We start from the raw sequence: 27,610 nt of genomic DNA, 5'->3' as shown, positions 1-27,610 counted from the left end.
ATTCTTTTGTTTGAAGAACAACAGTTTAGCAGTCCTTTTGCAACTTAATTTGTTGAACACTATATTTCTGGTCTTACTAGAAACAATCCAGCGAAATAACATTTGTTTAACATTTTTTTTTATTTGCACGCATTTTTACATAGCAAAAATAAAATCTGTCGCTTTAAATATTCGAGGAATTCGTATGGGAAACTTTTAGTTTTTTTTTTTACCCTTTTTGCAAAAATGACTTGATTCTTTACGTGTTTGCTAAACAAAAATGGCTTCTGGTGAAGAAAAAATAAACCCTTTTTCCCTTTCTAAAACGCTTGGTAAGTGTGTTCAATTATTAAATAATTGACAACATTCGCGTTTTTCACCGTAGATTTTGGTAGCAAGTTTTTCCCCATCGCCAAATTATGTTGTAGTAATTAATTCGCTGTTAATCCTTACGTATCCAAATATCTGTTGAAATGACGAAGGTGTTCTGCCGTAAAGATTTTACGAATCTTTATTTCAATCACTTTTGGTGATTCTTTGCAGTGATGGTCGTTTTGATTCCTTGTCGCCAATCTGTTGTGTCGTGGAACAACAGTGAAAATAAAAAACAATCAAGTCGAGGTTCGGTTAAGGAACAAGTGTATTAAAACATTGTACAAAGATAGGAAAGCGTGTATATCTGCTGGACATTCGGCTAGCAGTTGAAATGAAGTCGCATCTCTCTCACCGGTGTTGGAATTACTAGCACTATTTATAGTGCTAATCGGTGTAAATTCCTCTGTTCAAGGAAGGCTGGTATAACAATAGCACACATAGAAGCAGCCAAAATTTAACATAACAACCAGAGGCCCTTTGGTGTTTGAAATGATTAAAATGAAAATGAAATGCAAAAAAAAAAAAAAAAGAGAGAATTTCAGTTAAAAATCAAATTAAGTAAATTTGATGATCAAATGTGAAATTGTTGTTTTAAACCAGCATTATGTTTTGAATATACTGATGTATCATGTGCATTGTTTTTGTTTTTTTGTTGGAAAATCATTTCTTTGGTGCTTCAGTAATAACATTTTATAAAAATTGCATTTAATTAAATTTCATTGAACGTTATCTTTTGTAGTATGCGTTTTGCACATCGTTATCTTTGGTAGTATGTGTTTTGCCCATCATTATCTTTGGTAGTATGTGTTTTGCCCATTGTTATCTTTGGTAGTATGTGTTTTGCCCATCGTTATCTTTGGTAGTATGTGTTTAGCCCATCGTTATCTTTGGTAGTATGTGTTTTGCCCATCGTTATCTTTGGTAGTATGTGTTTTGCCCATCATTATCTTTGGTAGTATGTGTTTTGCCCATTGTTATCTTTGGTAGTATGTGTTTTGCCCATCGTTATCTTTGGTAGTATGTGTTTTGCCCATCGTTATCTTTGGTAGTATGTGTTTAGCCCATCGTTATCTTTGGTAGTATGTGTTTTGCCCATTGTTATCTTTGGTAGTATGTGTTTTGCCCATCGTTATCTTTGGTAGTATGTGTTTTGCCCATCGTTATCTTTGGTAGTATGTGTTTTGCCCATCGTTATCTTTGGTAGTATGTGTTTTGCCCATCGGTATCCAGGATCTCAAAAAAGACAAATGGTCATTTTCTACTTGCCATATATTTGTTGCAGAGGTTGGAGAGAAGCTGAAAGTGAAACATCTATTGAACAAACGATGAGGCATGGTTAACAATAACAATGCTTATTTGATGTGTAAGATGTTGCACACATGTTGCCTTTAATGATTTGAAAGTGAAATTGTATTACGTGGATATTGGTTTATACTGATTGTTACAGAGTGTTTGTTGAGAGAATGGCGAAGGATCTCTGAAAATATAAGAATCGCACATGTTTAAATTTCTGGTGTTAAAATTTCTTTTTATAGTTGTTTTAGTTTTGCCGTATTATATTTTTTATTTCAATAAATATTCGATTAATAATAAATGAAAAAAAATTGCGGTATACTTATGAAAGTTACTTGCAGACATAGGCACAAGATATTGGGAAATATTGCTTATTAATAGTACATATTGCAAACAACTCTTATGAACTCAAAACAGTTTATGCCATAAATAATTCATTAACTGTAGAATTTTGTCAGTTGTAAGAAAAAATAATCCCAATCATTTCCAAACATCAATTAAGATTAGTTTAATTAAACAACATATTAAACTAATGGTGGCATTTATTAGTTTTGTTATTTCTTCTTTGGCTTCTCATAAATTTATGAGACTTTTCGTATATCCTCTAATTGAGTTAGCCAGTAAAAAATGGTCTACTTGAATGTTGTGTTAAACAAAAATATTGTAAATTATCTACATTTAGAACGCTGACAACAAAGAAGAAGAAGAAGAAGAAGAAGAAGAAGAAGCATGGAGCGTTTGTTTACTGCTTTTTAAGAATATATTCGCTAATGGGTATTTATTAGCATAGCTAAGACTATGATAAAAAAGTTATCTTCGATAAAGTTTAATAATTATTTCATGTTTTACCTTTTTTCTAGCCGTATTTTACTTAAAATGAAAATTCCCTATATTTAGAACGCGTCGACTTCGGCTGCGACAAAACCAATGACGACAATGGAGTCGAAAAAGAAAAATATGCGTAAAGTGTTTGTTTACTGTTTTGAGAATATATTCTCGAATCGGAAATAATTTAATAGAATAGCTAAGAAAACGGCAAAATAGTTACCCTTCTACAAAGTTCAATAATTATTTTGTGTTTTACCTATTTTTCAAGTAGTATTTCATGACAACGAAGCAGGAGACAGAGTAGAAGATGCTAATTGTTTGTTGTTCGTTTCATTAGAGTAAGACTATGTTCAGCACGTAAATGTAAAGTGGTAGACGTGAAGGGGTAGTGGTGACAGAAATCGGCATTAAAATGCGTGATAAAAACTTGAATAATTAGACTTACAATCTTTCGAAGCTTATAACTACTTGAAAAATGTAATTTAAACCCTAATTTTTTTTTCATAAAAAGGAGCAAAATCCAAATTTTAAAATAATAACAGATTTAATAGCAAAATATGCAATATTTGTTTTCTTAAATCGGGTTTCTTTAAAAAAGATTTCAAGAAAATCAACGAATTTTAACTTATTTCGAATATAATAAATATATATAAATTCCAAAAAATCACTTACCTATAAAAAATACTAATCAATGGGTACTTCCATTCTTCATTGTTAAGAATTTATATTTTATATTCCATGTACTTTTTAAATAAAATAATTCTTTAAGCAAGGATTAAAAAATACCGCCACTTTAAATTGTCATATCAGATGGTCACCCTTTCTTCCAGTTGAGAACTTCGGTGGCCTAAAAACGCTAAAATTAATCTCCCCCTTTCTATTTCTGACATGTGTTTACTGTAAACAAAAGTTAGTCAAAATGGGTCACCATACTTAAAAAATGATCACATTCACTCATAAGTAAGTTTACTTTTCTAAACAAACCCTTCGACAAATTTTCCATTTTTTTAATTCTCTTAAAGAAATACATGAGTTTTTGATTTAAAACATTTTATTTCTTATCGAATGAATTTTTTTAAATATCTAAAATAAAACAACATTGAATGAAATAGAAAAAAATTATAGTAAGTGCTTAATATTTACTTGACAATATTTAAAAAATGTGGGGTTCCACTTATAAATTTTTTTTTTTAAATCAACGTGGTTTACAAAAAAACAAGGTTTTAAACTTTTGACTTTACAGGTAAATTTGCACAAAACTATTCTTTTTTGTTTTAAATTAGATTATTTTATTTATTGATCTTTTATCTTAAATTTGTGATATATAAATCTGAGGTGCGAAATTAATTATTTTCATTTTAATAGACATTTCAAAATGGGGGGTGAATTTAAAAAAAAATGTTTGTCTAGAATATTATATTCGGTTTATTGGAAAGAGCATAAAATTTCACATTAAACCTGAAAATATCTTAAAAATTGAACAAATAGAAAAATTTGGCAGATTTTTAAATTGAAAAAATTTTAACTCATAAAATTCAATAACCCTCTTTACATTTATCTCTCTCTCCCACAACTCCACTCTCTCAATTATTTCAATAGTAGAACAAAAAGGCAGACATAAATTGACTGCTGTTTGATCTCATTTTAGTGTTGTTTATGAAACAGCTAACAGAAAGAATGAAAAAATTATCCCTCCACCCACCACCACCATGTACAAATTCTTTATTTGATGACTCCAGGCGAATTAATATTGCAGTAATTTTAATGTTTCTTATAACAGTGTTAGAGTCATACTGCATTTAACTGACACATTGATAAGCTGCAGGACTCTACATTGTCAGGAAAGAACACTTCAATGTGAGTTCAGAGCATGATGTTACCATGCATACGGAAACTTCAAAATTAACTGAACCTGTGTAGAAAGAAATTGTCTCTCCTACTGTGTGGGGGCGGTTAAAAAATATCATCGGCAGGATCAGTTGTAAACATGATATAAATATAGAGGAGATTGAGAACGTAGCAAAGGAACTTGAAGGCAAAATTACTCGTAAAAAAGGATCCGCGCAGAAGATAATAAAAAGAGGACTAAAGCTGGTAACAAACTTTTAACAAAGAATGCAAGAAAACAATTTCGTCACCCCTCCCCCCACAAATGCATAACCACATCCCTTGACGCCGAAAACTCTTTACGAACGTCCCTATAAAAGAAACAATTGAAATAATCATTAATCAAGTATACAACCACAATACAATACCTCCTCCAGCTATAAAGCCCCAAACCCTTGAAAAGTTACTATTGAAATGCACTACATAAGTTCCCTTCACTCACCCTAACGGGAAACCATACATTCAAATAGATGGTGTCTCAATGGGATCATCTCTAGGTCCAACATTTGCAGAATACTCTATGACCCACCTCGAAAATAAAATCTTCTCAGATCCAAAAAAATAAACCTACTATATATATATATATATATATATATATATATATATATATATATATATATATATGTATATATATATATATATATAGTAAGTTATAAAATGTATATGGCGATTAAGCTACACTGAATATTCCGCGTTTCATCCACTCTAGGATTCTTCAGACAGACAAGGTCACTTTTACATATCTACTAACACACCACTGGTCATGACCATCATCATGCCAGGTTCTGTCATGATGGGTTCAGTGGTGTGGGTTGTAGGAGAGTATATATACATAAACTATGACTTTGGTCTTTGACCTTGAAAAATGGTGTGCATCATCCCTAGGTGGAGGACTATCATCATGCCGGGTTTGGTCATGATTGGAACCAGTTGCTTGGGCTGTAGTAGAGTTAACCCACACGTGTGCCCGACAATGACGGCCAGTATGCAAGCCTACTAGACCTTTTTCTCACAACTTGCCCGGAACTATGTTCAGTTTCTGTTCTGTCTCCTCTTGGATCTTCCGACCACTCTGTTGTATCAATTAAGATAAAAATGAAATGTAATAAGTCCCCAGACGTACCTCTCCATCGTACAGTATATCGATACACTAAGGCTGACTGGGATAGCTTCCGTACATTTATATCGGATCTACCTCTGCGTTCCATGTTTAAAAAGTCCTCTATAGTATCAGACCTGACGGAATGGTTAATTGTAGGTATAGACCGTTTCATACCCTCGAAAAAACCTAACAACCAGCCATGGTTCTCTCCAAAATGTGCTGCTGCCATTGCGCACAGAAATCACTTTTTCCACTGCTTCCAACGTAATAGATGTATGGAAACTAAAGCCGCTTTCAGGACCGCCAGCAAGTATTGTAAGAAAGTAATAAAGAACGCAAGAGAGTTGTATGCTCAATCCGTTGTCCAAAGTAGCTGAGCAGCGGCTTGGTTCCCACCAGTTTTGGCAAATAGCAAACAGAATCATGAACAGAAGCCTGTGCTCTATCCCAACTATCATCAATGGACCTGAGGTAATTTCGTCGGCATCAGACAAAGCCAAACTCTTTGCCAAGAACTTTGCAGCTAATTCTACCCTTTGCGACCAAGGCCGCCAACCCCCAATATTTCCTCCTGTATCAGAAAACACGCTATGTGATATACAAATATCTGTACGTGATGTTGCCAAGCTAATCAAAAACCTTGATTCCAGTAAAGCAACTGGCCCTGACGGTATTCCAATTATAGCACTCAAAAAACTTCAACCTGAACTAGCACCCATACTTACAAAACTGTTTAAACGTTGTCTTAAGGAGAATAGTTTCCTATCACCCTGAAAAACCTCATCAGTATGCCCCGTATTTAAGAATTCAGGTGATCGCTCATCCCCCTCTCAGTACAGGCCAATAAATCTTCTGTGCGTCATGAGTAAGTTGCTAGAATCTGTGTTAAATACAGAAGTAATCAACCATCTCAACAAAAATAACCTTCTTAGTGACACTCAATATGGTTTCCGTTCTGCTAGATCTACAGCAGATGTGCTTACAGTTATATCTCATAGGATTAGCAAATCTCTCGACGGAGGCTACCTTTCTAGGGCAATTGCTCTTGACATATCTAAGGCCTTTGATAGGGTATAGCATAAAGGTTTACTTCACAAGATTTCTAGCTATGGTATAGCTGGAAATGTCTTCTCAATTATTAAATCATTTCTTTCTGATAGGTTCATAAGAGTAGTAGTTGAGGAGCAAAAATCAGAAGCTCACAGTATTAATGCTGGTATTCCTCAGGGGTCCATCCTGGGCCCAACTCTTTTCCTGATCTACATTAATGATCTTCCAAATCACATCCTTACATCATTTGTAGACATTTATGCTGACGACACTACCATTTATGGTAGCACATCTAAGACAGTAAACGACCAAGTTCTCTCTGATTCTCACTCCTCTGATCTTGAGCACGTAGTACAATGGGGAAAGGAGTGGCTGGTTACTTTTAATGCATCTAAAACCAAGCTTCTCTCTTTACATCATCAACATTCTGATCCACATCTGGCATCAATTGAAATGAATGGCTCTCGTCTTCAGGAGGCCTCAAGTTTTGACAAGCTTCTGGGCTTGAACATTACTCCTGATCTTAAATGGAACATGTACATCAAATCTGTTGCCAAGGCCGCTGGAAAAATGGTGGGATCTTTCTATTGATCCAGTAGATATCTCACTGCTGATGCAATTCTCTATCTATATAAGAGCCAGGTACGTCTAAGAATGGAATACTGTTGCCACATCTGGACAGGAGCTGCTAGAAAGGACTTGTCCTGCCTTGATAGAGTTCAAAATAGACTTTGTAGCCTCGTAGAAGATGTCCTTTTCTCTTCCCTGCAACCTCTATCTCACAGAAGAGATGTTGCGAGTTTGTCTCTGTTGTGTCGTTACTTTCATGGAAAGTGTTCGACTGAGCTTAAGTCTATGGTCCCCCCTCGCCAAACTTTCACAAGAAACACTCGTTGAGTTGAAAAGACTATCAATAATTCCCCCCACTCTTTATCTGTGCCTAAACCTAAACGTAGATTCCATGAACAAAGCTTCTTTCTTAGAACTGCAAGCCTGTGGAATTGTCTTCCGTTTTCCTGCTTTCCGGCTGACTACAATATGGTTGTCTTCAAGTCTAACTTAAATAAGTTCTTGATGAGCCGTTCCATATAAGTTATCAAATTAACCGAATTTTCATTACTAATGATTACTATATTGTCCAATTTCTACTCTACACTCTTTAACCCTTATCCTTGAGTGGCCTCTTGGCCTTGATAATGTGGTGATTACTTTGTAAAAAAAAGCCACACACACAAACGCTACTACTTTATATATATATATATATATATATATATATATATATATATATATATATATATATATAGATAGATAGATAGATAGATAGATAGATAGATAGATAGATAAACTTTAAAAATTATGGTACAAAATTTAATTTGAAATTTATCAATTTTCAAAGTGCACTTTTTTAAACAAAATAAAATATAAAATTTTTATTTCGATTAAATCTAAAAATTTACTTGGATTTATTTTATGGTCTGTATATTACTGGTACTATGCAACCATCTCATTGTATGTGATGTCTTAAAAATTAAAAAAATCTTGAATTTTAAAAATCGAAACTTTTAAATAGCTTTCTTTAAATGCAAAATATTTAAATTCTCCAAAGAAGAAAAGTGTTTAGACTGAAATAAAGAACAAATTTTATATGGGTTCCATTAACAAATATTCAGTACGTAACGAGAAAAATTGAAATAAAAATTAAAACATCCAAAAACAAGAGAAATGTAAGAGACGGATATTGATCTCGCAAAGCGAAAACACTTTAGATAAACATAAGTAGTAGAAAACATTTTGTGTCCTGGCACTTTCTTAATATATAAATGTATATTTATTTACAATTATTTATTTTGTCTCATCGTGATTTTTTGACATATACAGATTTGACTATTTGATTTATGAAGAATGCAATCATATCATTTTTTATTTTAAAATATAACAATAATAAGCAAACATATTACAATAAATGTGACTTACCTTTCGGAACTAAATTTTCAACTTCTGAAGACCAGAATATTTTTTCTTGAACCAAATTTTGAATAATACTTTTTGGTAACGTTTTATTATCTACAATATTTTTGGTATTATTCCCATTGCTAGCATCAAAGTGTTTGCCTTCCGTCTTTGATTTAATAATATTTACATTTTCAGCAGATTTAAATTTTAGCAGCGGCTTTTTGGCCTCTGTATTCCAATCCTGTTTTCTGGAGATCTGACTCTCCTGAAAAATATTGAGAGGAGCAATACCATTATAATAATCCTCTTCCGTATTGTACATTTCTTCCTGATTGCCATTTGCAAAGTCCGTGATGACCGATCCGATATGTACAGTGTATTCATCACCATCATCTTCTTCGCTTTCGTTGCTCACCCTTTTTTTCACGATTCTCTTGTTATCATTTAAAGGTTTTTTAAACTGAAGTGTTTTGTCACTCAGCGAATTGTCTCCCTTCACTCCTTCATTCTCTTTCGTTTTCCTGTCCAACCACTCAACCTTCTTTCCCTGCCAATCATAACTACTCAGCTCACGCTGCGATTTTGCTTGCAACAAGACAAAATGTCTTGGGTTTTTTGGTTGCCGCTCATTCTCTGTGACGTAATCAATTGCATCCATGTTTGGTTCGGAAATGAAGATGTTTGTCACAAAGAAAAATGAGATGCAAAAGATAGGCAAAAAGAAAAAGATGCTCTGAGGAAGTCGCAGTCTGTAAGTTACCATGGTAACTTGTCAACTGGTCAAGACGATTTTATCTCATTTTCCTCGCAGAAAGAAAAAAAAAATTCATTTATCTTTGTCTTTTTTATGCTTTCTTATCATTTGTAAACAAGTGAATAGTTTTAACATTACTTTTACTACCACTTTGTTTTCTCTCAAAATCATTCGCCAACTGAAGATTGTATTGCTTTCATATCTGCATCAAACATAAGTCAAGTTTAACGAACAATGTAAATGGTTCAACCAGTGCAGACGTCCTCTTGCAAATGGCCTGATGACCTGTTTGGGCAAAACCATCAGCAGAGCTTAATCCATTCAGTGTCCATAGTTATCTTCTCAGTTAATATGCTTGAAGGACCCTGATTGAAAGGTACTCAAGTACACTCTGTTAATCTGGAGGTATGGCATCTGTGATGATTGCTAATCCACTTAATCCATTGCGGCCAAATAGACTTATTCAATAAGCTTTCGATTTTGTCCTGCAATAAAAAAAATATAGAGATTTACCAAAAGATTAAAAAGGCCATTAAGTTCATTTTTTTCTTTTAATATAATAAAACAACTTTTTTGTACATTATATATATATATACTGCTAGTATATATACCCGACGTTTTCTGGGATTGAATGAAGATAAACAAATGTTCCACCCTCCCATACTTTTATTGTCATCGAAATTGGTGAAACCGTCCGCTTTTTTAATCATGGCATAGTGAGGGATCTCCACAGTGTACCGGAAGGAACTTCACATGCATCCCTACAGTGATTTAGTCCACAATACATTGTAGTCTATGTTGCATGGTAGAGAATCGACTGTTGATTTTATGAAATTATCTGTAAATAATGGCTTCACTTAAAGTTTAAAATGCAAACATCATGGTTCAATTGTGCTCTAAACAGAACCAGTCATTTTGAACGTGTCCCTGTCTCATAAAAGAATCTACCGTTGATTTTATAGGCTGGGCCTTTCTGCTTGTGTGGCGATAAAACTTCTGAAATACATTTGTGATGTTAGGTCTATAAAAGTGTTAACTTGGGTCAAAGTCGGACTTCCTTCTTTAATCAGATTTTTTTTATTATCGATTTTTGACACAAAGCCTATGTAAGAACACTCTCAGACACATCAAGTACCATCATGTGAAATTAAAAAAAATCTGCCCAACCATTTTTGAGTCAATAGGGAACTCACACACGCAAACACATGCAGACAGTTATTTTTATATAATACTAAGTAGATAGATAAATAGATAGAGAGCAATATAGTCATTTACAGACAGCAGTTTCACTACATCCCAGCTTATCAGTGTGGTTAATTCAAAAGGAATCTGATCTGTATGTCATCCTTGCTCAGAACGAATATAAGGCAACTTATGTTTTATCTTTGATTTACCTTATTGCCAAAATAATTCAGTTCTTCATGCTAAGTGGAAAACATTACTAATATTAGCGAGCTCAACTATATATATATATATATATATATATATATATATATATATATATATATATATATATATATATATATATCATGTTGACAAGAAAGTTCTTGCGTTGTTTAACTTTTAAATTCAAATCAACATATCTAAGCTCAAACAAAAATTTATTGATCAAACTAATCACCACCAGAATCAACACACTTTTGTCAATGCCAAACAAGTGTATTTATGTCAGTAACGTAAAAAGTTTGTGTTGTGGTAGCGATTTAGTCGCTGAAGGCGTTTTTGATATTGTTTAGGTTTTTGAAGCATTTCTCATGCAGAAAGTTGTCAAGAGTGGTAGGTGAGAGGTTTGGAGAGTATGGTGGATGAGGCAAAGTTTCATCGCCTAATTTGTTCAACTTCTGTTAGCAATGTGCGGTCGGGCATTGTTATGGAGGAGAATTAGCCCTTTCCTGTTGACTAATGCTGGTTGTTGCTGAAGTTTCTGATGCATTTCATCCATTTGTTGACAGTACTTATTCGCCATAATAGTTTCACCAGCATTCAAAAATTATAATGGATGTGCCCGATCGCACACTACCAAACAGTCAGCATGACCTTCTTTTGGTGTAACTCTGGCTTCAGGAAGTGCCATTGAGCTTCGTGAACGTCTAACTACTGAGTTGAGTGTCATTGGTTGTTATAAAGAACCCACTTTTCATCACAAGTTACAACCCGGTCAACGAACAGGTTATTCTTGAAAAAAAGAAAGATGACACTTCATAACAGCGTTTCTTTTATTTGCCGTTCGATTCGTGAAGCATTCATTTATGAAGCATTTTGTTTTTCCAATCTCTCAAGTAGTTGGAAATCATCCTTATACGTTATGTCTAAGTCAGAAGCAAGTTCTCGAACAGTTGTGCATGGATTGGTTTTGACTAAAGCTATTAATTGATCCTTGTCAACATCCGACATCAGTTTACTATGCTCATCATTTTAAAGACTCTCATCGCTGCCATGAAATTTCTTAAACCACCATTATGCTGTGTGTTCAGTAGTGGTTCCTGGGCAAAACATTTCGTTGATGTTGCGAGTTGTTTTAGCAGCTTTTCAGCCTAGCTTGAATTGAAATAAGAAAATTGTGCAAATTTGCTTTTTTTTCCATCTTGTATTCAACATTCTGAAAAGAAGATATAATTGTTTTAAAACGATTGTGATTTAAACGATTAGATAGATCGAAAAACGCGCTTTAAAATGATATAAAAAGTAAAGGTATTATTATGAAAACTTATTTGAAAATCATTTGAAATCAAAATTAAAATTTCGGCAAGAACCTTCTTGTCAACCCAATATATTTTTCCCGATTCTGATACAATTACTGATGCTCTTTTAAACCCCATTGTGTTATTTGAATTGGAATCGGTAATTGTATCGATTCCAATACAATTACCGATTCCAATTCAAATAACAACACCCCCCTAAAAATACAGTCGCAACATAAAAGTAATATAGACACCCTGGCCTCTATCAGAAGAGTTTATTAATAGCATCTATTTAAGTTCGTTCATATAATAATTTTCAGATATTTAGTATGTCATTCGATATACTGCTGTTATACTTGATTGGAATGTAGATGAATTAAAATGGTTGGATAAAAAAACATGTAAAATGCTTATAATTTATGGGGCTTTTGGTAAGAAAGGAGATGTAGATCGATTGTATCTACCGAGAAAAGAAAGTGGTCAAGGCTTATCTAAATGGAGATGTGGTAAATATAAGGGAAGGAAATCTAACTAAATATATTTGTGAAAGTAATGAAACTTTTCTTTATGGAGCAAAAAGGAAAAAGATACTAAGATCTGTGATAAAAAAGGGTCAGAGGTTGCAAAAAAGAGGGAAAACATTATTCGGAAAGAAACTACACAGTGTATCCTTAAAGAATACTAAGAGATAATGACAGCTGGAATTGGTTGGTCAGGGTTAATGTAGGGAAAGATCTACTGAGAGCAAATTAATGGCAACCCAGGAACAAGCCACTCACACTATGTCCATCAAACACTACATGGGCAAAACTGTGGAATCACCGATGTGCCGATTGTGTAATGAAAGGGAAGAAACATTAACGCATATTATATCAGAATGTTAGTTCAACATTAACATAAAAACTGGAGAAACAACAAATTCACTCAGGTCTCACACTTAAATATACGTAAACACTATGAATTCGATTACAATAAGAAGTGGTATGATTATAAACAAGAAGTAGTACAGGAAAACGACACTGTCAAACTTTTTTGGGACATGTACATAAAAACTGATAAGGTTCTTGAACATTCCAAACCTGACAGAATTTTTCTAATCAATCATTAATATAACATTTCGATATCAAAATGCAAGAGAAAGAACATAAAAAAAAACAAATAAATATCAAGATCCGAAATGGAAATTAGTTAGATTAAGAGAATATAAAAAAGTAAAGGTTTGTCTGTTAGGAATGGCGGAAGTATTAAGGTACAGTTGAATGTCTAAAGTCAAAGTAATTGACCTGACATCCAAGGAAAAAATTCAACTAAAAGCATCCTAAAGTTTAGACTAATAATAATGATAATAATAACTAGCAGAAACCATCTAAGTTGAAAACATCATCACATAAGCAAACAATAGAATATCCTTCAATAGAACAATCAGTGTAATATTAGTTCCGATCAGACTGTGAATTAAAAAATAAATATTTTTCTAGCCAAATATGGAGAACTGCTTCAGATATATAGGGTGACCAAAAAAAAGAAAAACGGGCTCCAACTCTAATTAGGCCCCGTTTCTTAGTGTTTTGTCCGAATGAAATGAAAATTTGGTCATAACTAGTTTATTATATTCAAAATATCACATCAAAACACTAGGGTCTTTGGCCTTTTTTCTCCGTTCTACAGCATATGTTCTAGATGGCCTCCATTTAGCTCCGTGCATTTCTTGAGGCGAATTGGTAATGGCTCTCATCTCCTCCCTGATGGCTTCCTTGAGTTCCATGATGGTTCTGGGTTTCCCTGCCTAGACTCTGTCCTTAATATAGCCCCAAAGAAAAAAATCTGGGAGGCTTAGGTCCGGGCTATGGGGTGCCCACTCAAAATCAGTCTTGAGACTGATCACTCGGCCTCTGAACTTCTCTTTCAGCCAATCTCGGGAAAGGTTTGAGGTGTGAGAACTTGCTCCGTCCTACTGGAACCAGAACCTGCTCATGAGCGACGGGTAGATGGTCTAGAGCTCATTCCTGAAGGTTTTGAGGACCTCCACATACCGCTCCTTGGTGACTGTCACTGCTGCACAGATTCTTTGATGAAGATTGGTTTAATGATTCCCTTGGCCAAGATTGCAGCCCACACCGTGCACTTAGGAGAGTGCAGGGGCTTGGTGGCTACTTCATTGGGTCTGGAGGACCCCCAAAAGACATTTGTCTTGGAGTTCGCCTTTCCATCAAGATGGAAGTGGGTTCATCTGAGGTCCAAAGAAGGTTAAGGAAACTTGGTGTCTCCTCGATATTCTCGAGCATCTTGACTGCCATAGCCCTCCTCTGCTTCTTGTCTGAGGTTGTAAGGGTCTGCAGCCTCTGTATTCTGTATGGGTAAGCCCTGATATCGTTCACCAGCACTCTCCTGCAAGTCTCACGGGACATACCGAGGGACTGACTTCGCTTACGCACAGAGCGTTTTGGACTGTGCTGGAGAGACTCTCTCACTCTTTTGACCAGCTCGGCTGTTCGCTTCTTGGGACGTCCCGAGTGGCTTGGACAGTTCTCTCTGGCAGCGTTGAGGTTCTCCACGGTCCCATACTTCTCGAAGTGGTCCACCCAGTTCTGAATTCTGCTTTTGGATGGAGCCTTTTCACATTCGAAATGACGCATGAAACTGTCCTGGGTTTTCTTAAACGAGCCTGTCTTGTAGTAAAATTAAACACAGTGTCCCAGCTCCCACTGGGGTCTTGGTGTACTCGCCATCGTTGATTCTGCCATGTCCTGTAAAATAAGGGCAATCGATGAATAAATAAAGGAGATATCACATAAAGTGTGTACGGGGCCCGTTTTTTGGGGTCAACTGGAATAAAGCACTTTTTTCTAGAGATTATAATTTAATCACAATGACTTGTAAATAAGTTGGTAATAACTATGTCACCATCTTTTTTTGATAATCTGATAATTTGGCATGTAAGTAATAAGATTTAATAGAAACATGTTACATGTCAACTTTTGCAATTTTTTCATGGTGGTTAGAAAATGGAATGTATCAGTAAGTATTGTGATTAGTAGGATTTGGTTAAAGAAAAAATAAAAGTGTAGGATACTGGCAAATGATATGGCAACACTTGCAAATATATATATTTCATAAGATTAATATTCTTAATTCATTATGAAATTGAATGTCTGAATTTGTAAGATGAAATAAAGTGATTTTTAGATCGTAGATTGCTTCAGCCATTTTCGAAACAGACTCCTTTATCCCTCCTCTCCTAAAAATATGTATGAAAGAAAGTGATGTTTAGATCATAAACTGCTTCAGCCATTACCGGAAGTTACACCATACACTCCACTCTTAAAATATATATATGAAATAAAGTGATTTTTCAGATTGTAAACTGCTTCAGCCATTTCCGTTCCTTCCACCCGCTTTCACAATAATATGATAAGAAATAAGGTACTTGTACAGTATTCTACCTACATAAGAAAACAATGAAAAGTCATACTACTCAATGATTTGACGTGATTTTCGGTTTTAAAAAACGTCTATGAATGTCACGGGTAAGATTTTCTGTGTTTTTTCATATGGGTACTATACTGTACAAAAACGGCATTTCTTAGGTCGATTACTGTACAAATACCTTATTTCTGATTCAAAAATAAAGCTACTCAATTATTTAACATAATTTTCGACTGTGTTAACTTTTGATGCATCATGGCTAAGAGTTGTTTTTTTTTCATATAAGCACTATACTGTAGAAGCACATTATTTATTAAAAGTCATACTATTCGATGATTTTACGTGATATTCAGTTTTAATAACTATTATGTACGTCACAAGTTATTTCTTGAGTCGATTACTGTACAAGTACCTTATTTCTTATTTTAAAATGAAACTCTTTGATTATTTTATGTAATTTTCTGCTGTGCTAACATTTCGTATGCTATAACTAAGAGTTTGCTTGTTTTTCATATGGTTGCTATACTGCAGAAGCACCTTTTTATTATTTAAAAGTTATACTACTCGATGATTTGATGTGATTTTCGGTTTTAATAATATTCAGGTAAAATTTTCTATTCGTTACAGCTAAGTTTTTTTTTTATAGGTATGGATATTACATATTAATATTACTAAACAAAGAAAAGGAAAATAATGCTTTGGAAGTCTGGCATTGTGAGACACAAAATGAACACTATTTACCCCCATCTCCGCCTGAATAAATATGGAGGAGATAATGCCTGGGAGATTACCCCGTGACCGCAAAACAGATACTACTCCCCCAACACTGCCTAAAAAAGAAAGTTTGGTAATCCCTAGAAGCTTCCAGAGCACTTATGAAAGCAACATACTTGTAAGCCTAACTCTTTTATTTTCCTTCCTATTTCTTTTTTAAATATATACATCTAACAGAAAGCACATACTTTTCGGTTGAAGAAAGCTTAGGTTTTAAAACTCCAGATTGAACATCGTCATGCGTGTTTGTATATGTCTGTATAAAAAAAAAAAATAAAATAAAAAATAATAATAATAATAATAATAATAATAATAATAATAATAATAATAATAATAATAATAATAATAATAATAATAATAATATGTGTGTGTGTATGTGCGTGTATGTGTGTGTAAATACATTTTAATTTTTAGATGTAAACATAAATAATTAGGGATAAAGCATTGCCTAGGAAATATAAAAATGGTGAAAAAAGTTACAGGTTAATTAAACCATCAAGAGTTGAAACAAAGAATATAATAAAAACACCTTTAATTTATAGATCCCCTCTACATGAATATTATATTTATCACTTGATTTGGATACCTGTGAATTTTACTTATTTTCTTAAAAAATTACATTAGAAAAGGAATAAAAATAATGCAAAAAAAAAAAATGAATTATAGGAAAGAGGAAAACCTGAGAACAAAAAAGAAAATCCAATTTTTCTTTGTTAAACGTTCTTTCTGAAACTCTAGTACGAGAAATTAAAACCGACAGTAAAGAACGACAGTGAAGCAATGGAAAAAAAAACCAACCCAAAAACAAAAACAAAAAAAAACAAAAAAAAACAAAACAAAAAAAAACAAAAAAACAAGAAGGTACAAATCTTATCAAGACTTTTTTTCTCTTCATTGATGACCAGTTCCTACCGGCGGCGGCGAAAGCGAGAGAAGCAGGCCATCTCACGTGGATGTGTTAACACCAAGTAATGAAGTCAAGAGAAAAGCAATCTGTCAGATTAGCTTTGAATTTACAAGATAAAATAATGATATTAACAATCAACTATCAATTGTTCACACCGACCCAACAAACGTTGTAATGTGAATAGAGATTGGATTACAAACATGACTCTTCTTACAAACCTAAGAATCAAAGTAGAGATTCAGTGTTATTTCATGTTTTTTATTCATCATTAAATAAAAATAAGTCGTTTAACATTAATTATGTCGCCCAACACTAATGCTTTTTTAATAAAAAAAAGTAAATTAGAGTAATCTGAATCTGATATGGAAAATCATGAAAAGCATCTCATCGTATTGAATATTTTTAATATGTTTATAAATGATGACAAGTCTGTTCATGTGATTCCACAAGGTAAATAACCTTACACAAGGTAAATAACCAGCCAATAGAAAAACGTTTTTATTTATTTTTTTCCATTTTGTTAAAATAAATAAAAGCATGGAGTGGAGTTCATTTCCCTTGTGGTATTATACGAACAGACTTATTTTTCTTCCATCTTACACAATTTATTTCAGTCAGACATAATATAAAAATTTCAATGTGACATGTTTTTCACCATTACGTGTGACTGATTCAAGTTGCTGTAATTTTTGTCCCCTCTCCACGAAAAAAAAGGTTAATATATATAATTTTTGAATAGTTGTTTAGAAGTACAAAGAGAAGTTCACTTATACACGAACCACTGATCATTGAAGTCATTGGAACATACATAGCAACACGTAAAATAATTCACATTTCATAAAGAAGTCTCTTTTTTATTCTATTCCACTCTTTAATTAACTCATAATTCAATGCTGATAAGCATTTTTTGGTAACTAATATTGTCTCATCAAACAAATAGGAAATCTAAAGGGATATTATAAAAGTCTCTGATACAAGATTTCATATTTGATTTGATGAGTCTCATCATGATCAGGTTTCAAAATTAATTGATTTCTTACAAACATCAAGTTTAGCCAATTATATTAGCATCACCATGACTCAAATTTGAGAAATTAATAAGTTAGATATTGTTTTTATAGAGCAAGATTTTCTCGATTTCAAAGAAAATGCGATATTAAAAAAAGAAATAATCCTTTAAAATGTTTTACTCTTACTTAATGGCCCCTAAGTAAAGCAAAGGGTGGCATTTGAATCATTTATCCTTTCAGTCTTTAAATGAATCCGTAAATCTTTCAGCAGACTTTACTTTGTGTCAACAATTCATGTCAGTACATTATTTAGATTCCATACAAATATCAGCCATTGCTGCGAGCGACATCTTTGGTTTCAAACACCTGGTCCGTTTGTTTCATATATTTCTAAAAGAGTCCAAAAGTGTGAGATATAAAACGTTATTGTGCAATAGACAGTTAATTCATATATATATTTTTTGAGAATGTTGGACAATAGACAGTTAATTTATATATATATATATATATATATATATATATATATATATATATATATATATATATATATATATATATATATATAAAGTAACTGTCTATTGTGCAACATTCTCTAAAATGTTTATTTCTATATGACTAAAATGCATTTGTGAAAGTAAAAAACATTATAGGCATACTTTTAATTTTAATGTATGCATGTATGACTTGAATATTGAATTTGAATACATAGTCTTGAAGACTGCTTTCAGTTAGCCAAATAATTTGTCCTAAATCATTTTTTTTTGTTTTTTGCATTGTATTAAAATTAAGGTTGCTATTTCTTTTCTAAGTATGACAGAATTTACTAAGTAATCTCTCAAGTTTTCCTGACTTCATATTTAGCATTGGTCAGAAATAAACAAAAGTAATTTTAGAAAATAAAAGTAAACGAGTCATAAATAGTCATCTGTGGATTGAGAGACACATTTGAGAATTAGGGCAAAGAAACTGAGATAAAAGGAATATTTCTATTCTTTGAAGTTCCCATTACAACAAAAATCCCTCGATACCAAAAAAAAAAAAAAAAAAGAAGAATGAAAGAGATGGGACTATCGTTCTAACACAATTTTATTTATCTAAGGCGAACAGATGGAAAATGTTAAGTAACAACAACATTGCTGCTATGTTATACAAGTTAGCAGAAAAAAGCAAAAAAAACAAAAAAAAAAAACAACAAAAAAAACAGATTTATGAAGTTTCTGTCAAATATATTTATCCACTTCATCTCTTCAGATTATTGCAAGATGTTAATATGAAGAAAATAAGAGGTAAAATACAATTAATATGAAGAAAGTAAGAGGTAAAATACAATTAATATGAAGAAAGTAAGAGGTAAAATACAATTAATATAAAGAAGAAAATAAGAAGTAAAATACAATTAATATGAAGAAAATAAGAAGTAAAATACAATTAATATAAAGAAGAAAATAAGAGGTAAAATACAATTAATATGAAGAAAGTAAGAGGTAAAATACAATTAATATGAAGAAAATAAGAAGTAAAATACAATTAATATAAAGAAGAAAATAAGAGGTAAAATACAATTAATATGAAGAAAGTAAGAGGTAAAATACAATTAATATAAAGAAGAAAATAAGAAGTAAAATACAATTAATATGAAGAAAGTAAGAGGTAAAATACAGTTAATATAAAGAAAATAAGAAGTAAAATACAATTAATATAAAGAAGAAAATAAGAGGTAAAATACAATCAATATGAAGAAAATAAGAGGTAAAATACAATTAATATGAAGAAAATAAGAGGTAAAATACAATTAATATGAAGAAAGTAAGAGGTAAAATACAATTAATATGAAGAAAATAAGAAGTAAAATACAATTAATATAAAGAAGAAAATAAGAGGTAAAATACAATTAATATGAAGAAAATAAGAGGTAAAATACAATTAATATAAAGAAGAAAATAAGAGGTAAAATACAATTAATATAAAGAAGAAAATAAGAGGTAAAATACAATTAGTATGAAGAAAATAAGAGGTAAAAAACAATTAATATGAAGAAAATAAGAGGTAAAATACAATTAATATAAAGGTGAAAATAAGAGGTAAAATACAATTAATATAAAGGTGAAAATAAGAGGTAAAATACAATTAATATAAAGAAGAAAATAAGAGGTAAAATACAATTAATATAAAGAAGAAAATAAGAGGTAAAATACAATTAATATAAAGAAGAAAATAAGAGGTAAAATACAATTAATATGAAGAAAATAAGAGGTAAAATACAATTAATATAAAGAAGAAAATAAGAGGTAAAATACAATTAATATGAAGAAAATAAGAGGTAAAATACAATTAATATAAAGAAGAAAATAAGAGGTAAAATACAATTCCAAAATGCACAATTAGTAACCGAATCAATTAGTTACATTAGATTCGTTACTCAAGATGATTTAATATTTCCTCAGCTTTGTATCCCAATTCAAAGTCTTAAAAAAACATGGCTTAAACTTTGGCAAAAGCAATTGTTTTCTACCCATTTTATGGTGTTGTTGGCCGTAAATATCACCGACAAAATTACTTAGTTACATATGAAAAGAAAAAATAACTAAGCAAACATTTATTATTTCAAATCTGATTGGATTTGTAGTGTTACATGCATTAACAGCCTTGAGAAAGATGTGAATTAATTTCAGTTATGGGTATAAAATCTTAAATTGTACCAAGTATTGATTCCATTCAGAAATAAATGAACCTTAAAGGGTTGATATGCCGTAAAACCAAATCAATTTTACTGTAAAGTTTGCTTATTCATTTTATTTATGTAATTAATTAATGATGTTTGATGAAAAATGACATATTTAACTAAAAATAATTGAATTAAAAAAAATCTTTAACATTCTTCTATAGTCTGCGGGCCCTGTCGGTGGGGCATTAGAATACGCCGACTGCCCCCCTGCAGAGGGTAAAAGTCCCTCAATGGGGTTCCTGGATATGACCTTAAACTATATCCAGTGGTGAGGCCCCAGCTTGTGGGCTTTGGGGAGTGTGGAGCCACCCTTTAATTACCATTGCTCCCAGGTCCACTCTGACCCGGAGTGGTAGTACCTATTAGGGTCCCAACAATGGGTTTAATAGAAACCAATGTGAAAACAACAAATATATTCTATTAAAAAAAATTTTCTTCAAAATCTTTGGATTTGGCATTAAATAACCCGGAAAGGGTTGATATGCCGTAAAACAAAAACAACCAACCAACCAAAATCTATAGTCTGCAAACATTTGTCTGAATTAATTTGTGGCCTTAACTATTCAATTTCTTATTATAGTTTAATTAACCTTTGTTTTTTGTCATGTTTGTCAGCATGGACCAAATTTACAATCATCCAAGATTGCATTGGTTCTTTTTCATTCTTTTAATTATTAGAACGTGTCACAAATTCTGAATGCTGGGTCTCTTCAAAGTCCTGCAACAAATTTCACAGTCCACAATAACCGTTCTCATTACACAAGTAACAGGCACAGCGTCATGTTCATATCTATCTTCATATTGTCACAAACTATTGACTGTCCATGGAATCCAAATTGTTTTTTACTAGTAACATACATTCGAGATCTTAAGTCATTATCAGTGACATCTTTTACACATATAAATAGCTGCATGATCGACTGAATTAACAATAATAACTTCAATCAAATTGTTTGTTTGACTTTTATATTTTAAGCTAGCCACCTTTAATAGGCACGTGAATATCCGTTTATAAATGTCAGCCTTTTGACTATAACAAACAAGGATATCCACTTTCTTCACTTTGAATATCATTCATAGAATTCTTCTGTAATTATAGACTCTTACTTTTATTGAATGGGTTGCTATAGTAAATTAATCTCGTTATCTCAAACAAAAAACATATTTCAGTCAGTATCTCAATCTCTTTATACCATTGTTTCATGCTTCGTGAACTCAATTTTTTTTTCATAGAATTACCTTTTTCTTCTATACCTTCATCTGCACACACACACACACACACACACACACACACACACACACACACACACACACACACACACACACACAGAGCTTTATATTATACATGCATATTGGCGATTTCACTTACTGCAATGCTCAACTCACAAAATCAGGTACAAGCAGATATAAACATTGAGATTTCATTTACTTATAGCTTGTGTTTAATATCCTCACTATAAAATGCAGAAAACCATTTCTGTGGATGACTAATACATGATAGACTCTCCCATCAATTTTGACATATGAATGTGTAACAGTTCAATGATCAGTTTAGATGTTTATGTCGGAGACGACATTGAAATTCAGCATGTGATCTGCAAATTGGGCATAAGAGATGATTGGTGTTTGTATGGCATGTATCTTTGTCCTTAATCGTTCTTCTTTTGGTTTCTTTATTCGATTTAATACATAAGTCTTGATTTCCTTTTGGCATGTGCATCTCCATTTATTCCTATCAAGTACCAAGTCCTCAAAAGACTTAAGTGGAATACTAAAGGTTGAAAGATTGTTCTTGTATCAGAGCCAGCGTCCAATGTATAGTAAACTTTTAAGCTATACATTAAAAGTTTTACGTTCATCACTCATTCAATTGAATCCAAATTTGTTAAATTCATAATAGTTGAACATTTTTTCAATCCTTCATGTAATGTCATGCTTTCTTTTACTCTTGTTTTAATGTTATAGATGTTCAAACGAACAACACAAAAATAAAATTGGAATTATTAGTTGAATATTCATATTTGTAGGAAGTATATTTTTGTGAATGAATAAGTTTGTAACCTCATTAATAGTTATGAAATTTTTCAGTTAAAATTTCGTCTTTCTTAAACATTAATTTATAATGCTTAAATTATAATATTTATAATAATAAACTTAATTCACAAAAATGGTGATCATGTTAAAAATTTAAAAAAAAAAACTGGTTCAAATGCATTTTTTATGATTATTTTTATTGATGCATATTTGCTTATCTTCTATTTAATGAGTTTCTGGAACTTTCTGCATGTTTAACAATAGATTGACTTTGATTTATACGATATGATGATGATCGCCAATGGTTTGCTCCAAGGCAATACATTTCTTTTTAGCTATAGCAAATTGTGGTTGGACTAAGCAAAAAAATGTCAGGAAAAGTGTGTTAAATATTAGATGCTTAAAACAAATGAATTTCATTACCAAACAAATCATGATTCTAGTTTTTGAGTGTTTCTTTCAGAGGAAGTCATTAAATATCAATGAACAGAATGATGTAGAATATTGAGTAAAATGAGAAAATGATATTAAAATGAGAAAATGATTTAAAATAAGAAAATGATATTAAAATGAGAAAATTATATTAAAATAATAAAATGATATTAAAATGAGAAAATGATTTAAAATAAGAAAATGATATTAAAATGAGAAAATTATATTAAAATGCTTATAAAAAATAGAGTTGCTGAAGAGATTTTATAAATTTATCTTTGCATCTCTTTGACAGTTATTTTTTACCATTTTGGTGGTGGTGTGAGGTTTGTATTATATGAAGAACTAAACTCAACAGAACAGACAACTGAAAATCATTTTCATGATTCTCTTGCAGACTTGGAAATGATGACGGACATATTCTTACGTAACATTAAAAATAAAAACATTTTGCAGAAAAATATTCATTGCGTTGTTGTAGTCCGACTTTCTGACTTAACAGATAAAATAAGAAATAATTTAATAACAAAGACAGAACATGTTTACTAAACACGATACAAAGTGAACAGAATCATTCAGCAATCACTAGTTTGAACAAGTCCAATTAGATGTGAAAACGTAAGTTTATGTGAATTTCAATTGATTCACAAATCAAAAAGTGTATATGTGCATATATTAATTTGCACATGTGGCTGTGTGGATAATATATGTACGTATATTTATCTGCACATGGCTGTGTAGATAACATATGTGCGTATATTTATCTGCACATGTGGATGTGTAGATAATATATGTGCATATATTAATTTGCACATGTGGCTGTGTAGATAATATATGTGCGTATATTTATCTGCACATGTGGCTGTGTAGATAATATATGTGCGTATATTTATCTGCACATGTGGTTGTGTAGATAATATATGTGCGTATATTTATCTGCACATGTGGCTGTGTAGATAATATATGTGCGTATATTTATCTGCACATGTGGTTGTGTAGATAATATATGTGCGTATATTTATCTGCACATGTGGCTGTGTAGATAATATATGTGCGTATATTTATCTGCACATGTGGTTGTGTAGATAACATATGTGCGTATATTTATCTGCATATGTGGCTGTGTAGATAATATATGTGCATATATTTATCTGCACATGTGGCTGTGTAGATAATATATGTGCGTATATTTATCTGCACATGTGGCTGTGTGGATAACATATGTGCATATATTTATCTGCACATGTGGCTGTGTAGATAATATATGTGCATATATTTATCTGCACATGTGGCTGTGTAGATAATATATGTGCGTATATTTATCTGCACATGTGGCTGTGTGGATAACATATGTGCATATATTTATCTGCACATGTGGCTGTGTAGATAATATATGTGCATATATTTATCTGCACATGTGGCTGTGTAGATAACATATGTGCATATATTTATCTGCACATGTGGCTGTGTGGATAATAGAGGATGAAACTGCATAGGCATGCTTTGCCACATTAATTGTTAATGCCTAGCTTTTTATTTATGTTAACTTAAGCCTCCCCCTACATAAAAACATAAGGTCAGCAATGTACCTAAAAGTGAAATCAGTGCAAGTTTGCAAGTTTTTCCTCACTCCCCCCCTCTTATAACTTTGTCCATCTTTCAAAACAGTACATATCACCATAAGAGGCAAATGAGATGATGGCCATCGAAGAAACAGTTACTTTTTCTTAGTGTAAATTTTTCATCATTGTTTTTTTAAACTCTCCTTCTCCTCCTCCTCCTCCTCCTCCTCCTCCTCCTCCTCCTCCTCTTTTCAAGACGCCCTTGGAGAGTAAGGCTAAATCTGAATGAGGCCTTGATTATGCTCGTTTGTGTTTGACATGTGAAAGCTATTGATGTAAGTTGACGGGAAGGGAGGAAGTTGGGGTAAGAGCACAGCTTGATCAGTAGGTATGCAATGCTGACCTCTGTTTTCTAATTTTCTCAGACTGTGCATAACTGCAGAGCAAGGAAAAAGGTTCAGTAAGGTTGGAGTATTGGTGGGTGTAAATGGGTGCGGATAGGTAAAATAAACTTTCGAACGAGAGAAAAAGAGTGTGGGCAGAGCAAGCGAAGAGTTTCAGGGAAAAAATATTCATATGTAAATTTTCTATACTCTTTAATAGGAATGACGCATCTTTTAAAACCATATTGTAATTCTTTCCTCACACTGGGCTTGTGTCACCCATTACTAATTTGATGATGTTTGGATTAAAAGAAGGAGAATAAAAAGAAATAGGAAGGAGTAGAAAGAGGGAAACCGACCTTGTGTCTAACACTGCCCTCGTGATGAAACAAGTAAATAGGAACAGGAAAGAAAGTTTTGAAAACCAAAACAAATAGAAATGATTTGGTTTCTGTTTTACGGCATATCAATTTCTTTCTATTCTGGAACACAATTCATCTATTGTATGTGATGAGTTTAATACAACTTATTATTTTACTAATTGTTGGGAGGGATTGAATTGTGGGTTCATCCTCAGAGATAATGCAACAAGTAGTGACAAATCTCATGATATAATTATGAAGTATAGCAAAATAAAAGACGAGGGGGACAATAACTGGGAAGCAATAAAAATCATGTTAATTTTCACATTTACCAGATCCACTAAACCCCAACAACCAACAAAAGCCGCCATTCATGCAATCAAGGATGGCGTCACAGATTCCACATTTTCCCACACAAAATTTACAAATTCCACATTTTCCTACACAAAGTTTACAAATTTCACACAATTTACAATTACAATGTGGTTTTAAAAGATGTGGCATTCCTGTTAAAGAGTATAGAAAAAAGTTTCTTTCTTTCGTTATTTTTTAACCCTTTCACAAAATACCGAAGGGAGATAATCCTCCGAACCCTTTTTCTTAGAGTTGTCTCCCTTGCACTGTGTTTTCTAGAAAAAACGAAAACTCACGTAAAATGTCTATCCACGGTTTCGTAATTTTTTTTCACTAATATTGACAATTAGCATAAGGAGTCAGCTAAAAATTGAATCACAGGAAAGTCTTAAAAAATACTCCAGTGACCCCTGAAAATTGACATTTTAAAATAATTTTTGGACAAACCCTGGAACCTACGGTCCGGTTTCTTGCAATACAGAGCTAACTCCCTTTTCCTTAGAGGCTGAGCATCAAAGTTCAAGCAAAGACCGTATGTGGGGGCAACCCCTCATATAAGACCATTGCTCTTGTAGCAATCAGTTATTGGTCAATGTATGGGAAACCCTTCATATCAATTGTCACTATCCAACTCCCCTACTCCCCGGGGAGCTGGTCCCCATTTCCTCGATCTCTCCACATTAAAAAACGGCCTTGTGCTTAATTTGCTCTCGTGGGGAAGCAAATAAATATACCCCTTTTCCTTAGTTTAAAAAACATGGAGTTTACACCTGACGACAGTTGGAGGTTTTATCGTCTGAAACGTTGTGCCAATAATACCGAAGATGAAAATAATTATCAAAACAATCAAAACAATGCAAACATTTATATCTCATCTCAGAAATTCAGAACTGCACGAAACTTTATTAAAAACTGATTTCTCAACTTTGTTCTGCGTTCATTTAAAAATTTCTTAGAATAACGTATCACGACTGTGTAAAATTGTCCTTTTGAGCAGCAAAAAAAAAAATGTTCTTATTGTTCTGTAATATCATATACATATCTATCTTATTATTGCAGTTACGTAGAAATTATTTTTTTAATTAACAAATATTCATGTCAAAATTCATTCTGTAAAAATGATTATACATATTAAAAATATTGGCATCGGAATTTAGACTTTATTTGGATCCCTTTAGTTTTTTAAATTTATTTTCTTTCTTTTTGTATATGTATACATATTTCGATGAGAATTTGATGTCTCAAACAAGTTTACAATAGATGATTCCACTGTCAGTCTTGTAACTCATATTATCATTTTTATTTTTTGTTAAGTTCTAAAATTAAATAAAAAATAACGCTTAAAAATGTCTGATGCAAAACTGTCCAATATATAAAATATCCGAACACAAAATAAACATCAGCTTTGAATTCCTCAAGAAAAGTTCTGACTGATTCTGGTATAGTTCTTTGTTTTTTTTTTTTAATTGCATCTCAAATACGTGATGATTAGAATTGATAATTGAATTCTAGTTACCCTAGATGGAATCAGAGTAAAAGTGTTATCAGTGTCATGAAATCCTTTGAAAAACTTAAGCCATATTGACATTAATTTGATTTGTTTTTACCCATCGATTTCTATCACAACTAAACAATCAATGCGTGTTTGATGTAAACAAATTAAAGTGAAAGTAAAAGAGAAAATTGGATGAATTAAATGTAAACGAATGTAATGACAACAATTCTCTACTCAAATGATC

General features: G+C 32.3%; 1 protein-coding gene across 4 annotated transcripts in view; it reads right to left on the bottom strand.

Annotated features, from left to right (window-relative positions):
• The window catches only part of LOC145256851 (four-jointed box protein 1-like), a 214,333-nt gene that overhangs the window by 82,489 nt on the left and 104,234 nt on the right, over window positions 1-27,610 (bottom strand). For all 4 annotated transcript variants that reach the window (XM_080115609.1, XM_080115610.1, XM_080115611.1 and 1 more), the window contains exon 2: window positions 8,489-9,706. In XM_080115609.1, coding sequence (XP_079971735.1) covers window positions 8,489-9,230 — 742 coding nt within the window. In that variant the 5' untranslated portion in view covers window positions 9,231-9,706. The remainder of the gene's footprint in view (window positions 1-8,488; window positions 9,707-27,610) is intronic.

The sequence above is a fragment of the Euprymna scolopes genome, chromosome 3 (assembly GCF_053919585.1).
Source record: "Euprymna scolopes isolate OS-2025 chromosome 3, ASM5391958v1, whole genome shotgun sequence".
NCBI classification, from domain to species: Eukaryota; Metazoa; Mollusca; class Cephalopoda; order Sepiida; family Sepiolidae; genus Euprymna; species Euprymna scolopes.
Note: the sequence above shows the minus strand (reverse complement) of the source record. Positions and strands in the feature narration are given on the sequence as shown.